The 26,803-nt window shown below is 51.6% G+C and overlaps 2 protein-coding genes across 2 annotated transcripts; both read right to left on the bottom strand.

Moving 5' to 3' along the window:
• Nucleotides 1–1,482: 1,482 nt before the first annotated feature.
• RNASEL (ribonuclease L) lies at nucleotides 1,483–6,867 on the bottom strand. Its single transcript, XM_009818974.2, has 6 exons — nucleotides 5,232–6,867; nucleotides 4,762–4,850; nucleotides 4,153–4,343; nucleotides 3,931–4,048; nucleotides 3,013–3,134; nucleotides 1,483–2,202 (listed from the first exon to the last, which is right to left on the bottom strand). Exons 1-6 carry the CDS (start codon nucleotides 6,679–6,681, stop codon nucleotides 2,067–2,069), a joined length of 2,106 nt encoding a protein of 701 aa, XP_009817276.2. The 5' UTR covers nucleotides 6,682–6,867; the 3' UTR covers nucleotides 1,483–2,066.
• Nucleotides 6,868–15,193: 8,326 nt separating this feature from the next.
• RGS16 (regulator of G protein signaling 16) lies at nucleotides 15,194–19,855 on the bottom strand. The gene is made up of 5 exons (XM_009810184.2): nucleotides 19,738–19,855; nucleotides 18,321–18,422; nucleotides 17,563–17,624; nucleotides 16,064–16,230; nucleotides 15,194–15,799 (listed from the first exon to the last, which is right to left on the bottom strand). The coding sequence occupies exons 1-5, from the start codon at nucleotides 19,815–19,817 to the stop codon at nucleotides 15,599–15,601; spliced, it is 612 nt and encodes a 203-aa protein (XP_009808486.2). The 5' UTR covers nucleotides 19,818–19,855; the 3' UTR covers nucleotides 15,194–15,598.
• Between the last annotated feature and the right edge of the window lie 6,948 nt (nucleotides 19,856–26,803).

The raw sequence follows: 26,803 nt of genomic DNA on the forward strand, positions 1-26,803 counted from the left end.
CATAGCACCCCTGCTCCCCACACTGCTGAGACCTGGACACGCATCTCTGGGTGTCCTTCTGCATTCTGAGCACGAGAAAGACACAGTGAGCAAGAAAAAATGAGCAGGAAGGAAAGGAAAAAATAAAAATATTGACACAAGAGGAGTCATCATTCTCCTGGTTGCATTTTCTCTAGTGGCATTTCACCAACAGTTGCAGAGCCAAGCTTTCTTGTTGTCACATTTATGTATTTTAAAAAGTTCCCAAGACCATCAGAAGGACCTTTGCTCTGAGCCAGGACCACTATGCAGGCTGGCACACAGACCTCATGAGCCGTGAGCACGTGCATGGCAGTCTGCAATCAAACTCATGCACAGCAATGCCAGCTGGTTTGCAGGTACATACATCTATAATCACACTCAGCTAAACAGACGCGCAGGTCTCAATGATGCTTTCTGGCAGCCACCCATTTGTAGACGAGATGGGTCAAACACATCCACTCCCAGAGTTCTACATGTTTACACAAACATGCACGTGCAAGCATTGATGCTCATTTTCACACCTCAACTCCTCCACGAAATCCTCACCCTCACTCCACAAAAGCAATGCGAAAACCCCCACCATTCAGCCCATTATTTCACAAGAGACAGCTTTCTTCTGAGGACAGGAAGCCTTCAGTGCTTCCCAACATCTTTTCCCATCAGACACCCATATGGGCCAGAAGCAATTCATCTGAGCAGTGACAAAACCGTACACCACCTTACCTGAACAACCAAGAGGCACCTCCACAGGGAGGCCAAAAATCCCAGCCTTTTTGGTGTTTTATAGTGCTACAGACTACCTCTTTCTGTGCAAAGGGGATGGGGGAACCTCATTCATAAATGAGTGTAGAGTCAGTTTTCCAGGCAAATTTATTCCAGGTTTGGTTCTCCACAGGCTGGTTGAAAGAACAACAATCTCTGTTTGAGAAAAATTAAAAACCTTTTCAACAGCTGAAAAATATTTCTGTAAACAACATATAATCATTGTGAAAATCAGAGCACTAGCTGAAGCAAGCCCTTGGACAATCAGACACCCATTGCATGCCGTAGGATTTCGGAAATGAGTTTGTGCCACCCAGCCTCCAATATCAAAGCTCTGAGCTGGCTGCATGCTACGGATGTATGAGCACCAGCGCTGTGCAAGGGAGGCGAGCCTGGCAGGAGGACAGCGATGCACCACCAGCAGCACTGTTTTGGAGACAGGGATTGCTTGTGCGTAGCCCTGCCTTGCAGACCCAGCCTGCCATGGCAGAGCTTGTCCTTTCCGGGAGGAACCGGTCCCTGCAGTCCCTTTGACGTCAGCGACCTTTTTCAGGTGAGTCAGAACTACGCATAGTAGCAGAGATTTGTGGCATCGTGCTCCTTACGTCCGTTCCTCCTGGAAACATCTCCTGCGTTCCCCAAAAGAAGTCCTTCAGGTCCCAGCAGGCTGGCCTGTGTTCACCTCTACCAGATCATAACGGGCCAAGGGCAACTCTGCAGCCAGACCATCGCTTAGGCATCTCATTTTTTGGCTGCTGTGTTTCAAAAAGACTGACAAGAGAGAATCCCTGTCTTTCTAGGGGTAGATGAGCAGTTCCTCTGTGCAAGCTGTAGGGAATATTGGCCCTAGCAGGGAGCTCAAGCTCCTTTTCCTTTATCAGAGAGTCCTATGGTATCTAGCAATGGCTAAGCTCTTCTTCTGCCTCCCAGATGCGTTGGGTATATGGGGGATGTCCCACATCTCCATAAGGACACAAGACTCCATAAGGATCAGGGCCTTGATCTCCACCTCACAGAGGCAGATAAGCCCAGAGGGACAGAGGTAGTCATGGGGGACCTGGGCTGGCACTCAGCTTGGTTCCTTTTCAAAGCCCGTGGTGGTTACACCAAACACTTCTGAAGCATCTTTCATTTCTTAGTCTAAGTCCTCCATGCTCAGTCCCTGCATGTGCTCTCTCCCATCTCCTTACCCACTTTCTTCAACTCTTTTGCAGATGAAGAAATAGGGAACAAAAGGAGGCAGTGATGGTGGGTTCAGACATGGGATGTGAGGCAATGACATCCTACAGAGAAGGGTCCTGAATGTCTGCAAAGTGACTGTATTCAGGATTCTGGCGTAAACTGTTATAGACATAAATGGTAAGTTCTGGAAAAAGCTTCAAGAAATAGTCAGCGTGATCTCCTATTTTGTTGCTGATCCTGAAAGAGAACAAAACCAAAATGGATTTTTAAAGCTTTCCCAAGAAGTCAAGTGCCCAGGATACCCTGGTTCCTCCCTTGCAGAGAAAAAGCTATTCCAGAGGCTTTCTGATAACAGGGGAAGGTTTCCTAAGAAATCCTGGAGCTGCAACTTTTCTATACCTTCCCTAAGCGCCTCAATCCATTTTTTTCCCTATTCTTCCAGCACCTCCATCTGCCTAATCCCACCTGCATCTTCACTGAAGAGCAGTGCTGGCCACCAGCCTCAGTGAAACCATCACTGGGAGCTAACACCACCTCTAACCTCACATGTAAGTGCCCATGACTATAGAGGGTTGGAGACTCTGGCAGCTCGTTAGGAGTCAAGACCTCCTAACAGGATCTTCTAACAGGACTGGTGCTTCCTGATCCATATGTCAAAGCACTTTGGCTGCTGCTATCCCTCTGGAGTGGAAGGCTCTGGTTGAGGATGTTCTGGGAGTGATGTGGGAGATGATCTGGGAGTCAGATTTTGCTTCTAAATCCAAGGTCTAATCCTGTGAGCTAACTTCCTTTTCTTACCCTCAGGAAGGTGATTTTGAGGGCTGACTCCAGACTGCTTGCTGCCGTGACGCACAATCTTTCACACACTGTTGCACTGCCAGAGGAGATAGCAGCTCTAATGAGATGAGCTTTAATGGACTATCTCCCACATCCTGGTTGTGTTCACCCTTCTGGAGAAGATTTTGCTCTCAAACTCTCTGACATTTGCAGATACCCAGATGCTCCCCGTAATGCAGCTGTGGCAGGGGCAAGGATGTGAATATGTACCTGATATTTGGGTGTTCATCCAGGTTTCTGATGAGCCTCAGCAGGTCGGTGACGTTGTTGTTATATTTGAATGATTTTCCTTTCCCGGGATTTTGCATGATACTCAGAATGTCTTTGTCAATCTGAAAAAAAGCACGTAGATTATTCTCTGCCTTTCACACACCACGAAAGCGGCACATCTAACCTCCACTCATCACAGCCGCTGCCTTTCTGCGGGGACTTCGTCTTGCACAAATAAATCTTGTGACCCTTAAAAGTGTATTTCCCAACATGAGCAGAAGAGTTCACTCTGCAGGGCACGTGCCATACAGCCCCCATGATTCTGCAAAGTGTTTCCCCTCCTGCCTTGCCAAGGCATGGTATTCATATTAGGACTCTCAGCATGGCACAGGAGATTTTCATGCACGCCTGGAGGGCAGGAGAGACTCAGGAGTCTTGATTCAACTGTGCCACTGCTGAGAGGGCCACACGGACTGCCATGCTGAACTGAGACCGTCAGACCTCAAATGATGCAGCATGTCTTTCCAGGATGCTACCTGCAAAAGCAGGCCTGGTCTCACTGCTTTTGAGCCAATCTAACAAAACATTTTTGCCAGAAATTTGATGGCCACAAGGGCCAGATGCCCTTGTCTTAAGGGGTCACCAATAGACACCCTTGAAGATTTGCCAGCTAATTCTATAACAACCATCCCCTTCTACCACCCTAGTCAACAGAAGATCCCTTTAGCATCAACATCTTTAGCCTGGTGTATTTTGACTACGTGGCTTAAATTTAATTGTTTCCCCCAGTTATCTGTATTTGCGTGGGGCTACTTGTTCCGGTGACGGTTTTAAATAGGGCCTGTGAAACACTCAGGAAAAGCTTCTGCCTGAAAGTCTACCTCAAACCTCATATCCATCCAAAGAGAAGAGGATTACCTCCTTGGTCCACGACGGGTAAGGAAAACGTTCAGTAGCATTAGGAGCTTGAAAGACAGCTTTTCGGTTGCGGAGATCTTTGATTTTATTCCATATACTCTTCAGGAAGTTGAACCTGCTGTGGAACGAGGAGCTTCATCAGCTGCAACAGGACACAGCTGTTCCCAGCACTACAGGCAACTCCCGTGCCGAAAGCTTTTCCTTTGTACTCCCATGACTTACGTCTGTTTGCTCCAGAAATAGGGATGTTTGCTCAAACCTTCCAAGCCTCGTTCATCGTGAGAGACCAGGCTACTTACAAGGTCCAGAGCCTCCTTGTAATCTGGGGAATCAGCAGCCAAGTCCTTGGTACTGACTTGCTGAAGGGGTTTCCTACCCCCTCTTAAAACATACAGCACCAGCCTGCTGAGGGCCTGCAAAGAAACACATCACAGCTCACGTGCCAGATACATAAAACTTCTTACCAAATGGAAGAGGACTAATACTCGAAAATGAGCAGACTGCATACGTGAACGCGCACATGCACCTATAGGTGGGCAGAAGTATACAAATACATGCAGACACAAACTTTGAAGCTGTGTGCACAGACAGAGGAGACAGGCACCATAATCATGCTCACAGGGTATCTGTGGATATCCCTGCACCAGCCGCAGCCTTGCATCCTAATCACTATCATTCTCGTGCAGCGTCTATTGTTATACGGGCTTTCCCAAAAATCAAAGTGTTTTCTAGTTGAGGATGCAGAAAGGCTTCCCCTAGGATTCACAGCAACAGAAAATATCAGAGAGAACCTGAAGTTTGAAACCGTACATTGATTCACAGGGAAGTTACCTCTAAATCTGAGTTTACAGGTTCTTTCTTGCCTTCAATCAACTTTCTTTTATTATCAAAGTCTGCCAAGTAAATTTTGCCACCTAAATCTGAGGAAATAAGATAAATTGTTAACAAATAATGGTGGGAAACCTTGATACAGACTGTCACTGACTTCTGGATGGCCCCTTCTATAGAAAACAAATCTCTGAAGAGATCTGCTATGGGTTGATCTGTCTGCAAAGCCCTGGAAAGGAGGGCATATCTAATGAGACATGTAAAGCTGTTCTGTTCACTCCTCTGTGGCTGTCTGTGAACATACCTATACTTATTCAAAGAGGAGAGCTAATGCCACAGACACCTCATTCTGCATAAAGACATCTGCAATGGTGTTACATATCTGTTTTTTTTATAGACAGCTATGAAGCATCTTCTCTAAACCACAGGCAACAGGAAAGCAAAATTAAAACATTGAGAAAGCAAAAGATAACCTATGACAAAATTGCGGGGATGCAGATCCTGGTGAGCAAATCCAAGGGAGTGCAGCTCTCTCACTGCCTGGAAGATCATCCTCAGAGCATCTTTGTAATCCATTTGGTCTTCTAGTTCCTGCAGATGTTCTTCAAGGTTTTTCTCCCAGAGGGGGAAGCACAAGTATGTGTAGCCTCTTGCCTTCTCAAACTGGAAGAGCTTCAGAAGATGTTCACAGTTACCACATTGTTCGAAGAACCTTTTCTCTTTGTCACCCTCTGTACTGCGGCTTATTCTTACTGCTACCTCTGTCCCACCATGGAGCCCCAGGTAGATGCCACCCTGGGAAGTGTTCTGAATTCTCTGCTGGATATATTGAAATGTCTTCAGTTTGCCAATCATAGGGCGATATATTTTATAAAGTTTTTTCAGCTGGTCCTTCCAGCATTTGCTGTTTGGCTCCCAATCTTCGAGGGTTTCTGGAACAAACTTGGCATGATACTGGCGAAGAAGACGTGCTATGTCATGAGCACGGTTCCTATTTGCAACAGCAATAAGGTTCCCAATATCAGTCCTTGCTCCTTTTTCACACAACAACTTTGCTATATTGTAATTCTTTTTCTCTACAGCTACCATCAGTGCTGTGTTGCCCTCTTCATCAGCATCATCAATATCTATTTCACTCTTCTCCAAGAAAGCTTTCACCAAATCTAGGCTCTGCATTTCAACAGCCAGGATGAGAGCAGTCTTCCCACATTCATTTTTGCTGTTCACATCAACACCGTGTTCCAGCAGGAAGTGGCCTATGGAGACGGCTGACTCGTATCTTTCCTTGGCACAGCCCTCCTTGAGGGCATGGATCAAGGCATTCCTATCTTTGTTGTCACAAATGTTCACGTCAGCCCCCATCTCTTGGATGAGAGTTTTTACAACCGAGAAGTAGCCCCTCCTACAAGCATCCATCAGTGCTGTCGCACCTCCTTTATGCAGTTTTGCTTTCTCCTCACTAACTGCCCTCCTCAAATTCACATTTGCTCCTTTGCTATACAGGAATTTCAAGGCTTCCTCATTCCCATACCATGCAGCCTCCATGAAAGCTGTGAAGCCGTTGTCGTCATGGTCATTAATATTTAACCCACAATCAAGGAGGAGCTCCAGTATATTCACATTTCCTGTTATCGCTGCCTCAGTAAATGCAGTGCCACCATTGTCCTTCCTGGCACGCGGACAAGCACCCTTGTCCAGCAGAAGCCGGACCATGTCCTCCTCATTAGCTTGCACAGCACTCTGCAGCGGTGTCCAGCCACTTTCGGCTTTGGAGTTCACATCTGCCCCTTTCTCCAGCAGCTCCAGCACATCATCTTTATTATTGTTCCTGACAGCAGCATTTAACTTGGAGGCAAGGTCTTCTGCTGTTTCCGTGCTGGAAGGGGTAGATGCCTCCTGCTGTCTGTGAGCTGTGGGCTCCATGATGGTCAGGAGGGCTCCGTACCTCTGATGTTCCTTACCTGAGCTCAGGGATCCCACTGAAGGATGGGAGAGGTGCAATGCTCAGTGCCTTTGTTGTGGGGGATGCTCTGGGTTCGGCTGACAAAACACACGAAGTAGGATAGGCTGCTATTCTAAGGGCTTCGTGGTCTTCACCTAATTAATAAACAGAAAATCTTGTTTTATTAGACTGTGAAACCTCGCCATTTACATTTGATGTCCTGCAGGTCTATGTGAGGGAAAACTAAGGACAGCAACGCCAGTGCCAGCCGACAGAACTATAGCCTGGCGAGAAGCACGGCTTTAGCACTTACCCAGACATACGCACCCACCGTGTTTGCTTGCCTGGTCTCAGCACTAATCGCAGCCCAGGCAGGCATCCCCTGGGGCATCTGCGTGACGGGACGGGGGAGAACCCAGGGCGTTACCTCAGACTTATTACAGGTTACCTAATAAGCCAGCCCCCAGGGATGTTTTCAGGTGGAGAACAGAGCAGGGAAGCAGAGATGGGCATTCCCCTTCAGTTTTGGATGGCAGCCACATGCACGGTCCTGGACAGTCCCTGTTCCAATACCTGGAATGAGACGGAAAGCCAACCTTAATCCCTCCTGCTTCCATAGGCAATTAGAAGGCCAGAAGCCTTTCCTAAGCTTTTCACGACATTAAGAGGTTAATCAGGTAGGACCTGGTCTATCTATATCTATCTAGTACCTAGAAAAGCTGGAACTCCAATACCCATTTTCCTGACTGCTAAGGCTGGTTCAAGTGATCAGTGCTTTCAGGAGTCACTGTCTGACAAGCTGAACTGGAAATAAATTATCGAAGCAAATCAGAAAAGGGACAGAGAAGTCTGAAGGTATAAAGCCAAAGTATAAATTCACATGAATTTACCCTCAGGAAAGCCAAGGACCTTTTATGGATGGTTTCTCCCCCTGCCCAGCAGGAAATGAATACCCTATTTCATTGATTTAGATGCATTTCATTTCCTTGTAGTAATTTCTATGCCTTTTGCCACAGATAAAAAAATTAAAATGTTACTTTCCTGACTGGAAAAGCAGCACAGCATCCCCTGGGCACGGTGGGGCTCAAATTCCTTGCCCCCGTTGGGAAGGCAGAAGCCCAGGGAGGGAGAAGGCAGGGGCTGTGCACCTTCCTCCTCCTCCGCCGAGCAGCAGAGCCGCAAGCACCCTACCCCAGGAAACGTTCAAACGTTTCTGTCCCGTCCCACTAGCTTTCGGCCAGGAGCCGCTTTGCGTCTGCGCATCACGGGCACCAGCCAATGTGCAAAGTCACGCAAGCCTGCCCGGCGTCACCCGCCACCACCCACCACGGGAAGGCGAGGAAGGGGTCCCCTCTGCCCCGCCAGAAACGCAGCCACTGCTTTAAATGCCTTCAAAGCCAGGGAGCAGCTTTTCTCACCAGCGGCTTTTCACAGCTGCTTCCCAGCAAGTATCCCCAGACAGTATTTGCTTCTCAGCAGGAAGGAGCAGCCCTGGGAGCATTTTATCCACTTGCAGGGGGATGCTGGGGTTTTTGGGGGGGTGTTTGGTGACTTTTTTTTCAGCACACAGCAGAGAGGTCATGAGCAAAGAGCTCTCCTCGTACAGTCCCCCACACATAGACGCTGTTTACAAACGTAGGCTGAGCAGTGGTTCAGGAGCTGAAGGCATAGAGACATTAAATGCACCAGTGCTGGGGTTTTGGGGGAGCAGGGGTTTGGGGGTTTTTTGGGGGGGTGAGAGTTTGGGTTTGGTGGGGTTTTTTTATTTTAAGTTTTTCCTCACCTTTTGGTAAATCCATCCACATGAGGAAACTAGCCACGCTGCTAAATTCCACCCAGGGAACTGCCGAGCTCCGGGTCCCTTTATGCCACAGCCGGCGTGTTCCTACCTGCACCCACGCTGGCAAGCAGGCAGCTGCCCGCAGCCCAGGCACCAGCCTCCTTGTAGGCAGCTCTCTGTAAAGACAGTGTGACCGGGGGGAGCCCAGTCCTCCAGCCCTTCCCGTCTGCTTGCAAAGTGTGCGCAGGAAATACGTGAAGGAACCCAGGCTGTGACGTGCCACCCAGTTTCCCACACTGCCCTGTAACATAAGATGAGCTCACCAGCGTGCAGAGCCCGTGCAACCTCCCCAGACACCTCCGCTGGACCCTGCCAGCTGCAAGATTGAGATCACACTTGAAAGAGGGCTGAAATCACAATGAATTCACACCTGGCTTTCCACGGCACGTTGGTATGTGCACAAACTGGGCATCTGCATATGTACACGGAGACATGGCTGGATACAAACACAACGGCACGAATGCAGAAAAGCACACCCTGAAGGGGTGCGTGGATGCAGTCCTGCACATGTTTTACATGCATATCCAAATCCTTATGTATGCCAGCATTGCTTGCTCACATCTGCATGCCAACTTTCACAAAAACCCTGCCTATGCAGGACTTGCATCTTTGTCATATTGAGCATCCTGCTTTCCACAGCCTGCAGCATATCTGCAAGGTCTGGGAACATCCCACAGCCTCTGGATGCAGTTTGTGTTGCCACAGGAGACCTTGACACAGCCCCACAGGGACAAAGACTGTGAAAACCCAGGGAACAATCTCAAATCACTCTCAAGGCTGTCAAGATCCCATTTTAATTCACAGAAATCTGCTGAACTCAACAGCATCGCTCCCTGTTCGACCAGAGCTGGGGGCTCTAGCTGCCAGTGTTTAACTACCCATTTGCAGGCTGGAAAAGAGACTAACAATCAGAGCAGGGGCACATCACGGGCTCAGAGCCAGCATTAAAACGTCCAAAAAAAGGTCAACGTTGCAACAATACCACGTCACCCAGCCACCCAAGTACAAAAGTCTTCTTCAGCTTGCTGATTTAATTAAAAGTAGTTCATTATCATATGATGGGAAGATGAAAAACCCTAGGATGGTAGGAACCCAAACCCTAGGATGGTAGGAACGAGGTGTTTGCAACTGGCAGGGCTGTAGCAGAAGTACCCTGTGACTGTACCCCAGCAAAGAAGGGTTTGCTGGTAACGCTTTCCCTATCTCTAATCCCTGATAAAAACTGCTTTCCAGAGAAGCATAAGTTTAAACTCTTAGTCCCTGTGACAGGCAGTTTATGGGGAATAGAAGGGCCTCAAAGGTTTTCTAAATCATGGGAGTCATAGAGCTCCTCTCCACAACCATTCCTATAGCCTCTGGGCTATGCAGTTCCTGCTGTATTTGCAGTTCTGCAGAGTCCTTACTTGCCCCCACGCACACAGGGACTCAGTAGATGAGCTGCTGAGACCAGTAAATCAAGGGAAACAGGGAAATCAAGGGCACAATTAAGCAAATCTTCCTTTTCCTCCATCCTGGTAGAGCTACACCCGTTTTACAACCCATCCCCTGAGATAACATTTTGGAGCATCTACACCCTGGCCACCAGCCACAAATAAACATGAGCTAAAACACGGCAACAAAAACTGCCTGCCAAAGTCAAAATAATCTTTAAAGTAGCTATGAATAGTAGGATGGCTTTTTTCTTCATGTTCCCTGCACTTGCTTCCTTATTATATTTCCAAATGGGAATGTCCCAGCGTTTATATGCTTGGCCACACTGATGTGACTTTCAGTGCTGGAACGCAGCCCTGGAAAATAGTCCACAGAAGGATGCAATTTAAACGCTGATAGGTGATGCTATCCACGCAGGAGCATCAACCACATTTCACTTTGCTGTGAAGTATTTTTACATTTTTAATCTGCATTTGCTAGCCTTTTTAAGGCTGCTGCTCAATCCTCATCACCACAAAACCAGACCGGCACATCCACCAGCAGCTGTGGGCTGGGAAGAAGAGGTGAGGGCAACAGCAAGGCAGGCAAGGACCTCACCGAGCAGGGCACCATGTCCCAGTCCCTGGGCCAGGAGAGCAGAGCAGGTCCAGCAAAAGCATCCCAGATCAGCCAAAGCAGGTCAAACAAGGAGCCAGGCTGAGGACCTGAGCTTAAATGCGTTTGCCGAGCAGCGGAGGCGGTTCCCCAGCAGCATTTCTCCCAGCTGTTTCTCATCCCTGGCTTCTCCCCACAGGCTGAGCCCAGGTTGCAGCTGCACTGGGTCAGAGCTGCCCTCCAGCACAGGCAACCCAACCCTGGAGAGACAGGAAGGCTGTGGAGCCCGGAACCGCCCTCAGCACCCCAGCAGTGTCAGAAAGCATGAATATTATCATTAATTTTTTCTTGGTTCCCGAGGCACCATGGGGGTAAGAATCCCTGCGCGCAGCTGGACCGTCTTGGCAACCTTGGCATTTAGCCGCACACGTAGCGAGAGGGACACGAGCCATATGGAAACACGTCACATGTGATTTCTGGCGCTTTATTCGGGCCAAGGCCATGAAGGCGAAAGCCGCAGAGTGGGAAGCAGTGCGATACAGCTGCTCCTTCCCCGTTGGCTGGCACAGGGGCTGGCAGACCTTCTGTGATTCTGTGCAATTCTGTGAAAATACTGGTTTGCAGTATTTGAAATGGCTCAGTGCATCCCCTTTGCTGGCGAGCCTCCTTCAAAAACACATTTGAACAACATTTTACAGCATTTATTTGCAAACTGTCTTTAAAGAAAAAAATCATGGATGTACACACATGCACATGTAAACACGTATGAATTTGCCTGCGTATGTGTGTTGTTACGCATGTGCATCCATTGCGGTGCATGCAACAGAAAGCACAGCATCCATACACCTATACATGCACATCCACCTGCCCAAATATGTGTTTTTGTGGGACCACTCATGCACGTATGCACATGCCCTAAGGTTGCTTGGTCGTGCCAGCGTGGGGACCTCCGGCCGCAGGAGGAGATGGGGCGACGGAGCAGCGATGCCACCCCACCGAGCCGCTGCTGGGAACATGCCGGGTCCCAGGGCAGAGGGAAACGGGTGGTTTTTTTCCACCAAATAAATCCACCCCCCTATCCTGGCTCATGGAAACCTGGCCCTGGAGCAAGTATGTGTCATGCCCCGGGGGGGCGGGCAGCGCCAGCCCCCACGTTTGCTCCCCGGAGCTCAAATCTTCTCTGCTGCTTCCAAATTTGCAGCCTCCACCCTGGGAAACTTTGGTCATGGTTTATTGGAAGCAACCACAGCCGGCCGTGCCCGAAGGCGATTGCGGGAAGCTTCAGCTCCTCTTTCTCAACGTGGTTTCGTGGGTTGGGGTTTTTTTATCCCCCCAAGGCTTTAAAGGTTTTGTTATATTACCACTGGATTTTGCCTGCGATCGCAGAGGACACACTGGACGCAAGCATGGTTTTATTGACCAAGTTTTCTCTTTGGGAAGCATCTCAGACTTGTAGAGATGAAACTACACTGCAAATGGGATACTCCGGTATCAGCTGTTAAGTCTAAGCGCTACCGCTGAGACTAATACTCGGCCTGGGCCATCCGTTTCCATGCATGGTGCATCAAGAATGGACGCAGCTCCAAATCTCCTTCTGAAGAAAGCTCAAGAAGATTTTCATTGTAAATGTTTCTTACTTTTTTTGTTGGCCAATTTAAATATTTTTTTAATGAAGAATTGGTTTGAAATTAACTTCAAGGTGTGCAAGACAAAATATTCATTTTTTTCAGTTAGAAGCTGTAGTTAAAAAAAGAAAAATCATGATTTTGTTTCTACCTGCTTCCAGACTGTTTTGCTGCTCTCACCAAGTCTTTCATGCCAGATAATTTAAATACTTCCTGGACACCCTTCAGCTCATTTCTTCCCGCTGACATGCACTAAGATCAGATATACATGCAGACTGCTGCGGTTCCCAACCACCTGTCTTGTAAAACAAGGCCACGCTTAATGAAATACTGAATAAAAGATAAAGGGAAGTTTAAACTGCCTTCCTGCGGTTAGGTGGATGACAACTGTCGGGAATAGGGGTGGAGAAGATTTGATGTATTTTATAAAGAACGATGATCCTTGGACTCTGCATGGCTGCATTGGAGGGGACATAAGGTGTTGTTATAGACGCAGTTGCTTGTAAAAGGCTTTTTAATGGCAGAGGCTGCCTTGCGCTAATAGCAACACCTTGGGACCTAAGTGCTCCTGCGTCAGTCACCTGTGATGCCAGCTCCCCCTCGGCAGTCCACTCACGCTCTCCACCGCTGACGCAGGCCAGTTAATTTTGGCTTCCAAAACACACAATAAATAGAAAGACGACAACTTAAAAACATGTTTTGTTTGGTTTTTATTCGGAGCATTAGCATCTCTGTGCTACACTCGGATGCTCCCCTCCCTGCATCGCTCGTGCCGCAGGCAGCCCTCCAGTGCTCCCGCCGTCCCTGGAGGTGCACACATCACGCACCCCCCCTCTGCCCTCCCGGAGCATCCCGTTGGGACACAGGGGACTGCTCAGGCCCCAGAGACAGCAGATGTTGCTACAGAGGTAGGACGTTTTCTAATGTCCCCTCTAGAGCCAGATACCTCCCCCCTTGTAAATGAATTCAGTCATCAGCTGAGTTATCAATAAAAATCAAATATTATTTATGACAGCAACTCCAAAGCAGTTTTTGCAAACAGCAGCCCTAACTTGAATCCACCTGTGCTTTTAAGACAACGGTGTCTTACTGATATTAAATAGGTTATTGGGAGCTGCAGTCCTGTAAAGTGCTCAGAAAATGGTGAGCAATACAAACAGTACTGAACACTCTGGCAATTAGTATATTAAAAACTTAACTTCTGCTTTCATTCTTGCTGCAAACTGCTCAGTTCTCTTCAACAAGCCAAATACCATGAAGCTTTACTCTTCACAAGCATTCCCCTTCCTTTCCTGTTCCTAGCATTGCAACTTTTAAAGTGACTGTAAAAGCCCCTCGAGCCATCCAACACAAGCAGCTTTCTTTAGTATGCTTTGCAAGTCATCCAAAATTGGAATGTAAAAATTAATTGAAAGCCCGCAACCAAAAAAACCATGTTGTCACAGTATTTTCCTCTTTACATTTTATTTTGTAATGACAATCTTGTGTTAGTAATGAAAACAGACCATTGTGCGTCATTCGCTTCAGTAACACAACGAAGGTGGTTCCAGTTGTAAAAATAAATAATAAATAAGAAAACAGCTAAAATCTCCCTGTAAACACAGCTGGGACCCACCGAGGCTCAGAGGTAGAACCGGGATGGGGAAAGTGGAAGAGGACTCAGAATGACGTCCCCAAACTGGTCCTTGGTCCCTTGCTCTGCTCAAACAGCCATGAAAAGCCCGAGCGATCCTCTGCTCCAGCTAATGCTGGGGGGGGCAAAGGATGGTTCCCTCAGCAAGGAGTGAGTACCAGCGGGATAAGGACCTCCAGGTTTGGTCTTTAGGGATAAATGGAGGTACATGTGGCAGCCCCTGGCTGTATCAGTCGGAAACAATGCTGGTGGCATGTTCCCCGCGACCCAGCACAGGACACCCGTGGGCTCCCCATCACCCACCCATGGTCTGCTGGCACCGTTGCTGCCAAATGGGATCCACAGCTTCCCGGGGCGGCTGCGGGACCCAGAAATCCCTGCTCAGCAGGGCTTTCTGAAGAGCTCAGCCCACAGGTCTGAGGTGATGAAATGTCCTGCCACCCCCCCCGAAACGCTGAATTCACAGCGCGCATCGCTGTTTCGCTCGGCTCCCCAGGTTCCTGGTGAAGCGCTGTGGCTGCAGACTGGTTTCACCGGCCAAGGGAACACTAAACCCAATTTTAAACCAGGGGTAAGCCCCAGGCTTCCTCTCCCACGTGTTTAAAAAATATATTTTCCATAGGATCACTCACCAAAGTGCATGTTTTACATCGCTATTCTCTGTCTAGGACAAAGTGCAATTCTCTGTGCTGAGATGCTGTCCACAAAGCTCTATTTAAGGAGAGAAAGGAAACAGCACGGACTGCAAAGCATCCTTTCACTGCCATCAAGGGTCCTCTGAGCTCACGGGAAACCTGCCGCCTCAGACCCCTCCAGCAGCCCCGCCGGAGCGCAGCTCTCGCTGCTGCTATTCGCATACCTTGCTCCATGGTCATGTTACGGATCTGTCTGGTCATCTCTCTGAAGTTACTATATAGAAAAGGTGGGAGGCATGCTAAGTGCTACGATATCTGAAATAATTTAATTTACAAGCTCCTCGGAGCACGGGATGTGTGTACGCTTTCAGCAGTGCTCTTCTAATAAATATATATATAAAATAATAATGATAAAATAAATAACAATAATAGTAATTAGAAGTTATGCGTGTGACCTAAGATCAGGTGCAATCTAAAGGTCATGTAGCTTAAGCAAGGGATAAAAACGTCACTGCTAGGGACACGCTGTACTGGAAGAAGGTGTAAAGCTTTGATGCAGAGCATGCATAGGAAACTGCAGAAGCAGGATCTCGGGATCAGGGCAAGGCAGGCGCAGGGTTCCTCCGGCTGACAATGCCACGTAGTCTTTGGACTTTTTTTCTGGATGTTGCCTCATAGGAAGAGCCCTGCAGGCAGGTCTGGGGCGGTGCCCCGGGGTACTGCGGGAATTGCAGGCTCCTGTGCTGGCTCCGCAGCCGGCGGCTGATGCTGCGGGTCAGAGGCAGGGTCCCGAGAGCAGGCGGGAGCTCTCTGGTTACGGATGCTCAGGGGAATCCGGTCTCTTTTTCCCGGGCTTGCAACTCAAATCCGATTTCTTTTTGTCCCCGTGGTGGTGCAGCTCTCCAGCCGTGCTGCAAGGGGAGGCAGCGGGTTCCCACCCGCTCCGCTCCTCTGGGGAGGAAGGACCTCTCTTCCCAGCAGCTCGGTGGGAAGCGGGAAGTGCTTGAGGTCCCAGGGATCCTGCTGAAATGCCAGGACTTCAGCCGAAACCCCGCCACACGGACCTCAGCCCTCGCAAACCGTTTCTCAACCTCTGCCTGGTGCCCCGGCTCGTCCCCCCACGGCGGATTCAGGCTCGGGTCAGGTATGCGACCGCTTGCTGATGCCGCGGCTGGTGGCCTGCTTGGTCATGTCCTGGTAGGAGGCGGACTTCAGGAACCGGGGGTAGGAGTCCTTCTCCATCAAGGTGCGGGTCTTGGCCTGGGCTTCGTTGAAGCACGCGGAGGTGGCACCTGAGAGGTTCTTCCGGGTGATCTCCCTGGTTTCATGGTCGATATTCACCTGCGAGGAAGCAGCGTCCACAAACATTAACTTGTTTAAATCCCCTCCCATGGGGGGAAGAAAACTCTTTTCTTCGTGCTCAGATGAGGGTGAAGATGCTCGCAAGCCTTTACATCCCTTCATGTTGGTAGACCACGCGAGGTTAGAAATGAAAGCTCTCATGAACAAGAGCACATCTACCCACTTTAATAAAACCCACCAGGATATTTCATTCCTTTCCCACCCTATTCGATGCCACAGGACAGAGGCAGAAAATGCTCTCACCTCCCTGGGCGCCTCACTTTGGACAAACTCCTCGAAGATCCTGTTGGCCTTGGAGGCCAGTTTGGTTTTTGACCGGGTCTTTTTGAAGTCCTCGCACGCCAGCCAGAAGTCAAGGTTCTCCTCGCTGAACTCTGTCTTCAGGAAAGTGTGGAAGGCCGTCACCCCACCTGGGGAGGGGAGAGAAGAGCAGTTAACGGGGAAGAAGGTGGGGGAGGAAGAAGAGGGCTGCCAGGCACGGCGCTGCTGGCGAGCATTGCCCTGGGAGCTCAGACCATGACATCTGCAGATTTCCTTTCGCTCCAGGCAAATTCCACCCTCTGAGACGCTACTAATTGGCCTCTAGACTCCAATAAAATCCTTTCCCACAGACATGGGAAAATCCTCTGGTTTTATTTATCTGACCTTTCCTTAATGAGGCTTCAGAGTATTTTCTTTACAGCTTCGGAAAAGAGCTAATTCTACCTAAGGAGAAATCCACTGAGGTATCTGTACGCCTGCAGGAACCAAGCAGCGATGGCTTTATTTTTATTTCTCAGCTGAAATCTAGGGGGAAACGAGATGCTGAGGAGTATGGGAGGGTAATTGCAGCAAGGATTTCAGAGCCAGGCTAGGGGGACATATTAAGTTACAAAGTCAGAGATGCTTGCTAGCCATCACAACACGTGAGGAAGGCTGGAAAAAAAATACGCCTTGCCCCAAACTAACACTATGGAAGGACTTTCTCTTGCTGCGGAATAGCTTTTAAAGCAGACAACTAGTTCTGTGTTAAAATTTGGCACTCCTGCTGTTGTGTAGCTGCTGTAAAGCCCAGTGTAAGGAAGGGATTATGTGTGGGACTCAAAAAGAGGTCCCCTCTCTGGGTCCAGAGGTGCTGTCTCCGTGGGGGAGAGGGAAACAGCACCTTATGGGAACCTTGTGCATCACCACAGGTATAGCAAATATTGGAGGGACAAGTGGCTACGTCTAAGTCAGTAAAGCAGCTGAATTCCTCCCCGTGGAAGAGCCATCCCTGGAGGCACGGACAGACAGAGGGCAACAATGCTGTTTTCTGAGCAACAAAAGCCTGTGGGGAGGCGGCTGCGTTGCTGTGCAAAGGGGGACACCGAAAGCAGACATGCTGCCTTCTCCTGAGTCCGGAGAAAGGGACCGTCAGGGCATGGCGTGACGTTCTCCCTGACAGACTGCTGTGCATGACGATGCCCACAACGATGCTCCTCTCCTAAGGAAGCAGCGAGGCGGTGCGAGACACACTTATGCCCCCGAAAAAGCACCCAGGCAAAAGAAAAGGGAACAGCTTCACAAGCCCAGCAATGAGCCCCATGCATCAGCTCTGTCAGGGCAGGAAAGGGGCATCTTTCTAATTCCTAAACCATCTCGTCTGAGGAGGAGACAGGATTTCCTCGTACACTGGCTGCAGCTGTACAGTCGCCCTCTTGCTCACTGGGAGCATGTTCGTCCTACGCGCTTTCACCAAGAGAAGAAAACAAGGTCCTACTCACTTTTACTCTTCAGGAGCTGGTCAAAGGACTCCCTCCATTCGAGTACCTCTTGTGAGGAGTCTCTGGAAAAGACAAAAGGACGTAAGGCTCGCTGTCCCGCCGACAACACTTCTCCTGCCCCACGGCAAAGGATGGGAGCACTTCAGTCAAACGGTCCCGTTAATGGGAGACAGTGCAAGAATGGAAGCAGCTGCACTCGGTATGAAACCAGAGTGAGACCCCGGTATCCATTACCTGTGGGCTCTCTTTCCTTTCTCCCTTTCTTTTACCTTCCCTGATGGCTCACCAGACCTCAGATCCATAGTGCAGCTTTGGCCAGGTAGCTTCTCTAGAGAATACTCAGAGGAGCCCTTTTCTGCTGGTACAAGCCGAGCAGAGCCTCCTCTGCAAGAAGACGCCTTGCCTTCAGCAGCAATATTTAGTATTTTGTTTTTAATGCTGCCTGCATTCCCTGGGGGTCCCAGGCAGTGGTCGGAGACACCAGGAATTGCAGGACCCTTCTGAGTTCCTGGCCTGTTACTAAAGAAAGACCTGCTTGCTTGTGCGTAATGTCAGAGCATCAGTTCCCCAGTCTGATTTTATAACTGGTGGAGTTGGGAAGTGATCCGCCTCCCTGCTTGCCGGGGTGGGACTGTGGGGAGGGCGAGCTGCATTCTGTCCTCTCTGCTGTACAGATGGGCAGGAGCATCCCCCAGGACAGACTGGTCCACAGGGACCTGTCCCGGGCTGAACCTGGGACATAGCACTGCTTGGCTTACCTCTGCCTGGAGCCCAGCTGCAACTTGCTGGAGGTCCCGATCCTGTGTCCCAGCTCTGGTTTATGGAGCAGGATCCCTAAGCGGGTCTTCAGATCCTTGGCTCTGGGAGGGAGAAAAGGGAGAGGTGGGATTGCGGGAACACCGGTCTGCTGCCGCCATACCCCCCTGCCCCACCTCACAGGGGCTGCACCCTACGGACCCGACACAGCTCGGAGGGGCAGTCCTCGCTCCTCAGCTTCAGCTGCTTCTTTGCTTTCTGATGTATGATATAAATGCCCCCCCCTTTGCTTTTTCTGCTCCCTGGCAACCACGCTCAGCAGTACATTAAACCCAGGGGACCATTTCCTCCCGCTTGCTTCCCAGGTATCGCCGCATGCATTTATAAAGCACGGCAAGCTTTTTCCTCTGGGGCAGGTAGCAGAGCAGCTGCTGAGTGCCCAGCTGGAGCCCCCGCCACCCCACCCCTGCTCCCTAGAGCTAACCTGGCTTCTTTTCCCGTCCCCCTCTCCCGGCAGTGCTACCCTGCTCTCAAAACACTGGAAAAACACAGCGATTGCTTTCTGCTCAGCAGAGCGGGAGCATCTCCCTGCTGCGAGGCTGCTGCAGCAGGGCTGATGCTCCCCCGCTTTTTTTTGGGGTGCCGCTGAGTCACCAGGAGCCTGCCGCCACGCCACAGAGACGGCTGCACTCCTCAGTGGCACCATCCACCTACCCCATGCCTTCGAAACCCAGCGAGCCCGGCGACAGCACGATGCTCCTGTGCCAGAGCCCCCTCTGCGAGAGCCTGGGACCCGGCTGCCTGTCACCGCAGCTCTGCGGCGGTGGCACGGAGGCACCTCCCTGCCGGGAGTTCTTTGCGGCAATACAGCAGGAGCTGCTGCTAAATCGGCTCCTCTCCCCGGGGTCCCCCCGAGGCAGCGCGCAGCCCCGCTGCTATTTGTGTGCTGCAGCTCATTCAGGCATCCCAAGGCACTCATACAAAAATAAGTGTTTAAATGTCAAGCCAGCAGCGTGGGGCTCTGTAGCCATGTTTGGCAGGAAGAGCAACATGTCACTTAACATGTCAACCGTGTTGACAAAAATAGTCCTGCTGCTGTCAACCTGAAGCAAGTTCTGCAGAGACAGAGCCAGAGAAACAAGCCTCGTGCGTTTGTCCGCCCGGACACACGCAGGGCAGCCCTATCCAGCCTCCTCTCCCTCTGCATGTTTTACCTCTGTGCTCCCTTCCTGGGGATGCAGCCAAAACAAATCACTCGGGCCATCCTTCGCTGTGTGTTTCCTTGCGGTCTGAGCCCCAATTTCTACCGAAACATCATGGCTGCAGCAGCAGAGGCTGGCCCGGCCGCTCCGAAGTTAGGTGCATCTTTTCCGGCTAACCCTCTGCATCCCAGAATTGCGGCGTGGCGAAGCCCCTTACCTTTCCAGGCAAGTGATGGGGAGCACGGCTAAACCCCGGCACATGCTGAGAGCTGGGCACCCAGGCATCCAGCAACTCATCGGGTCCTTAGGGCGGCAGCAGGGGCGTGCAACAGGCAGCTGCGGCACCACCTGCACCCGCGGTCCTGTGCTGTCGGCTGGAAAAGCAGCGAGGAGCCGTGCTTTATATCGGGTGGGAGGCGGGAGGGCTGGGAGGGGGACCCGGCATTGCTCCAGCCTCCAGCCAACCACAAGCTGCTCTGGCAGCGCCCGGCGAAGATAACGGCTTAGGTAGGTTTCTTTTGTGCTGTTAAGGGAGGGGGAGCGGGAGGCCCAGGCTTGTCCTTGAGCATCACAGTCATAACTGCTTCCTCGATAACAGGAAAAAACAGGCTCATTTCCACCGACGTGCGGAGCCTGCTGAGTAACCGCCGGCGGGCGGGTACGCAGATGGGGAAAGCAAGAGGGACAGGACAGACACCGTCATGCACGGCAATTCATCGCTCCGTCCTGCTGCCCGAGGACTTCCAATCCTCCCGGCGCTGCAAGGGCTGGCGTGGCGGCATCGCAGCAGCACGCTTTTCCCCAGGTGGTTTAAGCAGGGGATGCCAGTCCCCAGCAGAGTCAGGTTGTTTTGGCAGCATCCCAGGGGCAGATGCAAAGCCCGGGGGAAGGATTTGCACTCCCCAGAGCAATGCGATACACCCTCCTTGCACTGCAGATAGAGCGGAAGGGTGTAATGTTTCCACATCCCCCCAGATTACACTGCCAGTCCACAGCCGGAATAAATAAGGACCAATGTCTGACCCCACGAGCTGGCAGAAGTTGCACTTCTTCATCACAAATTCTCTGCTGGGCCTAGGGCAGGAGAAGAGAAGGGGAGGGGATGCGCATCGAAGAAAGTCTGAGCAAAGCATGGGAAAGTATCTGATAAAGGTGAACCCTAATGAGAACCAAAGATGGAAAGAAGAGACTAAAAGCAGGGGAGAGGCTGGAAACTGGAGGGGAAGGATTGAACCAACAAAACAGAAGAATGAAGAGAAAGAGTTAAACCAGTGTCAGACACTGTGCACCAGCGAACCCCAAGGTCCGGTGCAAAAAACAGAGAGGTCCGTGACAACCAACAGGTCCCCCAGGCCAAGGCTGGGCTCCCGCAGGGTCCCGGAGAGCTGCCCTCCCTGCAATTCCCTGGTCAGTGGCTCTGGAAGGCAGCTCACCATGGTGGGGGGGAGTGACCCTAAACCCCCCTGCCCACAGCCATCCCAGGGCAAAGCCAAGAGCTGCTGTCTCCACTCCTCATCCCCTTCCTTCCTCCCCACTTGGTCCCTGCTATTACCAGCTCCACAGCCAGGACAGGCATTTTTCCAGAGCCCAGGTTGTCTCCTACCCCCGCTGCCTGCATTGATCACATGCAGGACACTGCCGGAGCATTGCGCCTGTGGGAGACAAGCCATGCCAGGGGAGGTGGCAGCACACAGTCATCTTGGCCCCGGGCCGGGGAGAAAGGCTTCCCTGCGGAGCCGAAGCATGAGGATTTCGGGACGGGGCTTTTGGAGGAGCACTAAGCACCTCACCTCCCTTGAAGTGTAGTAGGGACTCCTGTCTTTCTCCCACCGCTTAGAAAAAGCCACTGAATTGTCTTGCCCACGGCTAGCCAGAAAAGAGGCATCAGGACTAATGACCAAAGACACATTTTTAGCTCCTGTCTCGGCTTTAATGACAAGAGCAGCCTCTTTCCCAACAGCTCTGTTTTTTTCACTTGAACAAACAAGTTTAATGCTTCTTGGTTAGCAGATAATCAGCTACAGATAAATGTTTGGAGCTACAGAAAGCCCTTGTTCATGTCTTCCCTCTGCCTTAAAACCATGATTAGAGTTGTGATCCTTGCTGTGGATTTCAGGAAAGAAGGGGAAGAGTAAGAGAAGTGCTTGGCCACATCACCCCAGCTCACTGCCGTGCTGGGAGCACTGGTGCTGCAGCAGCAGTGCCGTGCTGACGTGGGTATGGGCTCCTGGGACCTGCAGGAGGGGGTCACACCTGGGTATTTCCGCACTGACCACGCACACATACCCTTCGCACTCACCTCCCAGCTGTAGCGGTGGGCCAGCAAAAGCCGTGGGCCTGGGGTGGTAATGTCCCTTCTCCTCCATTACCTGCCTCTCCACCTCCTCCCCGGTTTTCTGCACAGATGCAGTGCTCAGCGATGCCCTGGTGTTGTTTTGTCTCATCATTTTGGGACATACCTGGTGTTAAGCGGGACTTCATCTGTGTCCTTTTTTCCCTTTAAAACTGTGCTCACGCGCTGCAGCCCGTTCTCCCACCTACAGATTTGCAAAGTCACAGGATGCTCTGGTGACTCTCCCCAGTCTTTGAGGCATCCCCCGGGCAGGTTATGCCGAGAAGAAAACCTCCAGGAGGCTGGGCACGTGTTGCAGACACACAGGACAGATGACTTCTGGCAATAAGTCCATGGTCCCTGAGACAGCCCCTGTGCTGGGAGCCATGTGCTGCTTGAAGCAGCCGGGGAAATGTAACTGTACAGCAAAAAGACAGCCGGGACGGCAGCAACAGCCACAGTCAGTGGGAGAGAAGCATGGGTGATGCGAGTCGGAGCGGAGAAACTCTGCACATCTCTGCCTTGGTATTACAGCCTGCTGAAACCTCCACTTTGCTTCAGCCCCTGTATCCCCACTGCTTTTTCCCATAGAATAAAGTGTGTTGGGCAAGTGCATGTGTGGTTTTACCTTGTCCACTCTCTAGCAGCTTTTGAAGCACTTGGCTCAGGTGAGACAAAGCTGACGGCAATGCAGAAGTGAGGAAACGCCTGCCTTGGTCCCTGCAAGCCCCCATGGGAGGGAGAGACCCCTATAAAACCTCAGTGGGAGAGAAAGACTCAATCAAAGGCTGTATCTTCCTGGGCACCACAGTCGCTCAGCCAGAAGATGCACAAAGCCGTAGGAAATGCCATGCTCACGACAGAGACCCACGCTTGGGTGTTTGAACCGGTGCGCGGCTCTGGGACACGGCGCAGTGCCAGCACCACGCGTGCGGGTCTGAGCCCAGGCGCACGAGTGGGATCAGGCTGTTCTGGTGACGTCCTCCCCGCCAAGGCCAGGACAGACCCTCCGCCCGCTCTGCCGCGGCCACCAGCCCCCTGCGCAAACAACCGGCTGGCAGCTTTGCTCCCTTGGGGTCGCTTTTTTAGCTCTCCCCTTTGATGGGGTGGGAGATGCTGTTCAAGGATAGGCAGCTTGCCAGCATGGGATGCGGTAGGTGCAATATTTTATAATGCAGAGCTTTTCAGTAGGGTTATGCAATAGCCTCTGGAGCCCAACGACGTATGTGTACTCAGATGTCTTTACGCCGCTCTATATCTAATTTAATTACGTGCTTCCTGTCTCATTTAGCTTAGCAGCCTCCCGCGGCTCCAGCTCGGTTGCCTGTATTATCAGTCCTTGTTTTGGAACACAAAAAACTCCTCCGTGTCGCAATGCCTGGGGCCAGGCTCCCTTCCAGTAACCGTGCCGCAGCCTTGCCGGCACGAAGCCCACCTCCCATCCATGGGGACCAGCCCTCTCGGGGTTTCATTTCCACCAGGGAGGTCCTGGCAACCCAGGCAGAGTACCTTGGGGGGACCCTGCGTGCTTGGGCTGGGAGATGGCTGGACCATGGAGGCACCTGGGGTGGGAGACCTGCATCCGCAGCCGTCCTTTCCCGGTGTTTGCACGGGTACAGCTACCGGCTTCCCCATCAGAAGCAAAACGCAAAACCTCCCAGTCCCGGTTATTGCAGCTGTTGTTTCTGGGTTAGTATTTGTGAAGTGCCAGCAACCTTGAAAAATAGGAAAATAAAGTTTTCAGCCCCAAAACTATACAAATGTGGCAAGTAACAGGAAAACAAGGAGGGACTGGTGACAGGGTGCAAAGCACCCTTGCACATGTTTCCCAAAGCACAGCCAAGCTCTGGGGAGAGTTTCTGGTACCAGGTATTTTTGTATGGTTTGAGGGGAATAAGAAAGGGAGGATACAGAAACGGGTGGGAAGGGGAGGCAGGGGGGGAGGACGAGGAGGAGGAAAGGAAGAGTCAAGGCGAGCCATGCTGCTGGGGTCTCGCTGCATCGCAGAAGTTGTGGGCCAGGCAGGCTCACCGAGGACCTGACACCTGATTTCTCCTAAACCGATGGGGAACCGCAGAGGCGGCAATCAGGAACGGTAAAACCTGAAGACAGCACTGTACGCTCCCTGCATTGCTTCAGCAGAGACTGCCAGAAACCCGATGAGTCCCCCTGCGCTGTCTGCGTGAAATCAGGGAGATGCTGAATGCAAAGGAGCAGAAGGGAGAGACTTAAAGGCACTGCTCGTGTTGGACAGCCCCTTCCTCCACCAGCATGCTGTTGTTAAGCTCTGGTTGTGTTTAAGGAGAGATGTAGGCAAAGGAGACGGGGAAAGGGGTGCTGGCAGGGGATCACCCGTGACAGGAGGTTGCTGCTGTGCAGGCAGGAGCGCGGCATCACTGGGAAGCTGACGATGCTGCCCAGGAGGAACGGGGAAGCTGCCGAGGCTGCGACATCAGCAGGACGTTTGCAAGGGGTCCCCGAGGAGCCACATTGCAGCTGGGTCTTGGCCATGAGCTTATGAGCCAGGGACGGTCAAGGGCTGCTGCGGGAGGCTGTGCCCGTGTGGTTGCAGGTGAGCCTCACTCCATCCATGCCTCCACGCCCAGCGTAACCCCCAGCCCGTTGCAGGACGGGCAGCTGCCCGCGCAGGCAGCAGCGCTCATCCCTCTGCGGCTTGCGTGCAACAACAGGCCCTCGGACTAACCCACGGGGCGTTTAATTGATTCCCAACAAAAGCGCACGCTGCGTTCACATGAAGCACGAGAGGAAATAGCTGCTCTGGAAATTTGTAGCAGTGCGGAAAGAGATTATTGAAATAAAAAAAAATTAGAATTACAAATGAGCTTTTCAAGGGGCAGCTGTTATCCACTCTGCTCATGTGCTCGCTTTGCACAGCGCCGGAGCACATCTGCGTAGGGAGAGGTATCTGACAGCAGGTATTTTTAATCTTCTCTTTCTTTTCCCGGCACCTGCTCTTTAAAGCCACTGAATGGCAAAAAAAAAAAAACCCAACCAACCAAAGACGATGGCTAAATATATCCTAACTAAGAGGAGAGACAGAGCAGCACTAATGGCAGATCCTTCCTTGGATGCATGTAAATTGTTTTGGCTCAGAGACAGGCTTAGAGGGAAGAAGTAGCAGATGAAAAGGAGAAATGATAAAAAAAGGGAAGGGAATTAGGGCAAAAAAAGGGGAATAGAAAGAAGACAGAGGGACTGATAAATTCCACTGCACTGATTTCCAGAGAAAAACAAGCTCATTTAATTTTTGTTTCTAAATGCAACCCTGTGAAGACCACATAACAAACACTCACATTTTGGCAGGGAGGGTGGGCTGTGCGCCGGGTGAGGAGTGCCCTCGGTGCACCCAGGGCCAGGCTGGATCCGGGTCACTGCTCTCCCTCACTTGCCAGACCTGCTCAGGAGATGCTCTGCTTGGCTTCAGCCCTTCCCCGTTGAAGCCCTTTCTCCAGGAGAGCTGCAACCCCCCGTGGGATTGCTTCAACCCCACTCTGCAGCAGACCTCCCACCATGCAATTTTCTGCTAACACCCAACCACCACCCACCCCGCCATGTCCCCCAGCTGCCCTCACTCTGATCTCTACCCCAGCTACCACCTCCCCTTCCCACTTTAGCACCTGGGATTGCCCTCAGCTGCTGCCCGACACTTCCCCAGCAAGCCCAGGCTCCTCCAGACTTCCTAAACTGGCCCTTGGGACTCACCAAGTCGCTCTGACTTGTCTGGCTCTCGCTGCTTGTCTCTAGCTCATGCACACCGTGGTCCCCAGACGTGCTTTCCCTGCCTGCCGAGCCAACACTTGCCTTTCCCATTCCTTACTTGTTTGCCCCCGTCCCCACTGCCAGCCTTCACCCTGGGCTTTGCCAGTGACTGGCCAGCCTCATCCCACTCGCCTCTCCCCAGTTTATGTCCCAAGGATGGATCAAGCTGAGACCTCGATGCGAACTGCCTGCTGGAGCCTGGGGCTGCTTTTTATATGTGGAGAAAGCATTTGTTTGTTCCTCATGGCCTGATCATGCTTGATCCATCCGCACTGCTCCCTTTACCAGGAGCACTTGCTCATGCATCTCCCACCGCTGGTCCTGGTACGGGGAGCAGACCCAGCACGTGTTTTCACGCTTGGCAGTAAGGCAGCGTGACCGAAACGCTGCCAGAGGGGCAGCTGGGAGCTGTGCCACCTGTGGCATCAGGTCCGTGGGAAAGCCTGATGCCCCAGCTGTGCCACCTTCGGCACGGCCACTTCTGGCTGCATGTCAGTGGGTTTAATGGGCTGATAAAGAGTGTTTGCTCCCCAGCCATGGCCACTTCTCCCTGCAGGACAGCAGGATGTGCATGGAGGTGGTCGGGCTGGAGAGAGCAGACCAGCTGGTTCAGCAGCCCCGTGTCTCCCCTCCACACTCCTGGCAGGGAGAGAAGTGCTTGGTTTTCCATTTTCCCCCCGGAGCATGGCTGAACAAGCGGTTACCCGCTGCTGCAGCCCCGGCTTCCCCCCACCCCAGGAAGGTCCTGCAGATTTATGCATGGTTTCAATGAGGTATCTGGTTCAGGGGAGCAGGTAATTTGTCTGTGATGAAGGACTTCTTACACCACCCATCTGCAATGGCCACCACCGCTCTCCGTGCCGCCTGCCTCCCTGGGCTGAGGCCAGCACTCCTGCTCCTGCTCAGCTCTCAACACAGCTACTCCCTGGGCAGGCACCAGCAGCCCCTCGCTGCGGGGAACCCTTGCTGCAGCCTTTTCCAAGAATGGCTGCTCCTGATGTTGCTTGCACTCAGGTCCTTGGTTTTGGGGTTTGGGGTGGGCAATCCATCACAGGCAGCAGCGGGGTGTACCCAGAAAAGGACAGCAATGCACTGGTGGAAAGCTCTTCAGATTTACCTTCCTTATAGTCTCCTAGATCCTACTGACAATATTTCTGACTCATGTCCCCAA

The sequence above is a fragment of the Gavia stellata genome, chromosome 10, assembly GCF_030936135.1.
Source record: "Gavia stellata isolate bGavSte3 chromosome 10, bGavSte3.hap2, whole genome shotgun sequence".
Taxonomy (NCBI): Eukaryota; Metazoa; Chordata; class Aves; order Gaviiformes; family Gaviidae; genus Gavia; species Gavia stellata.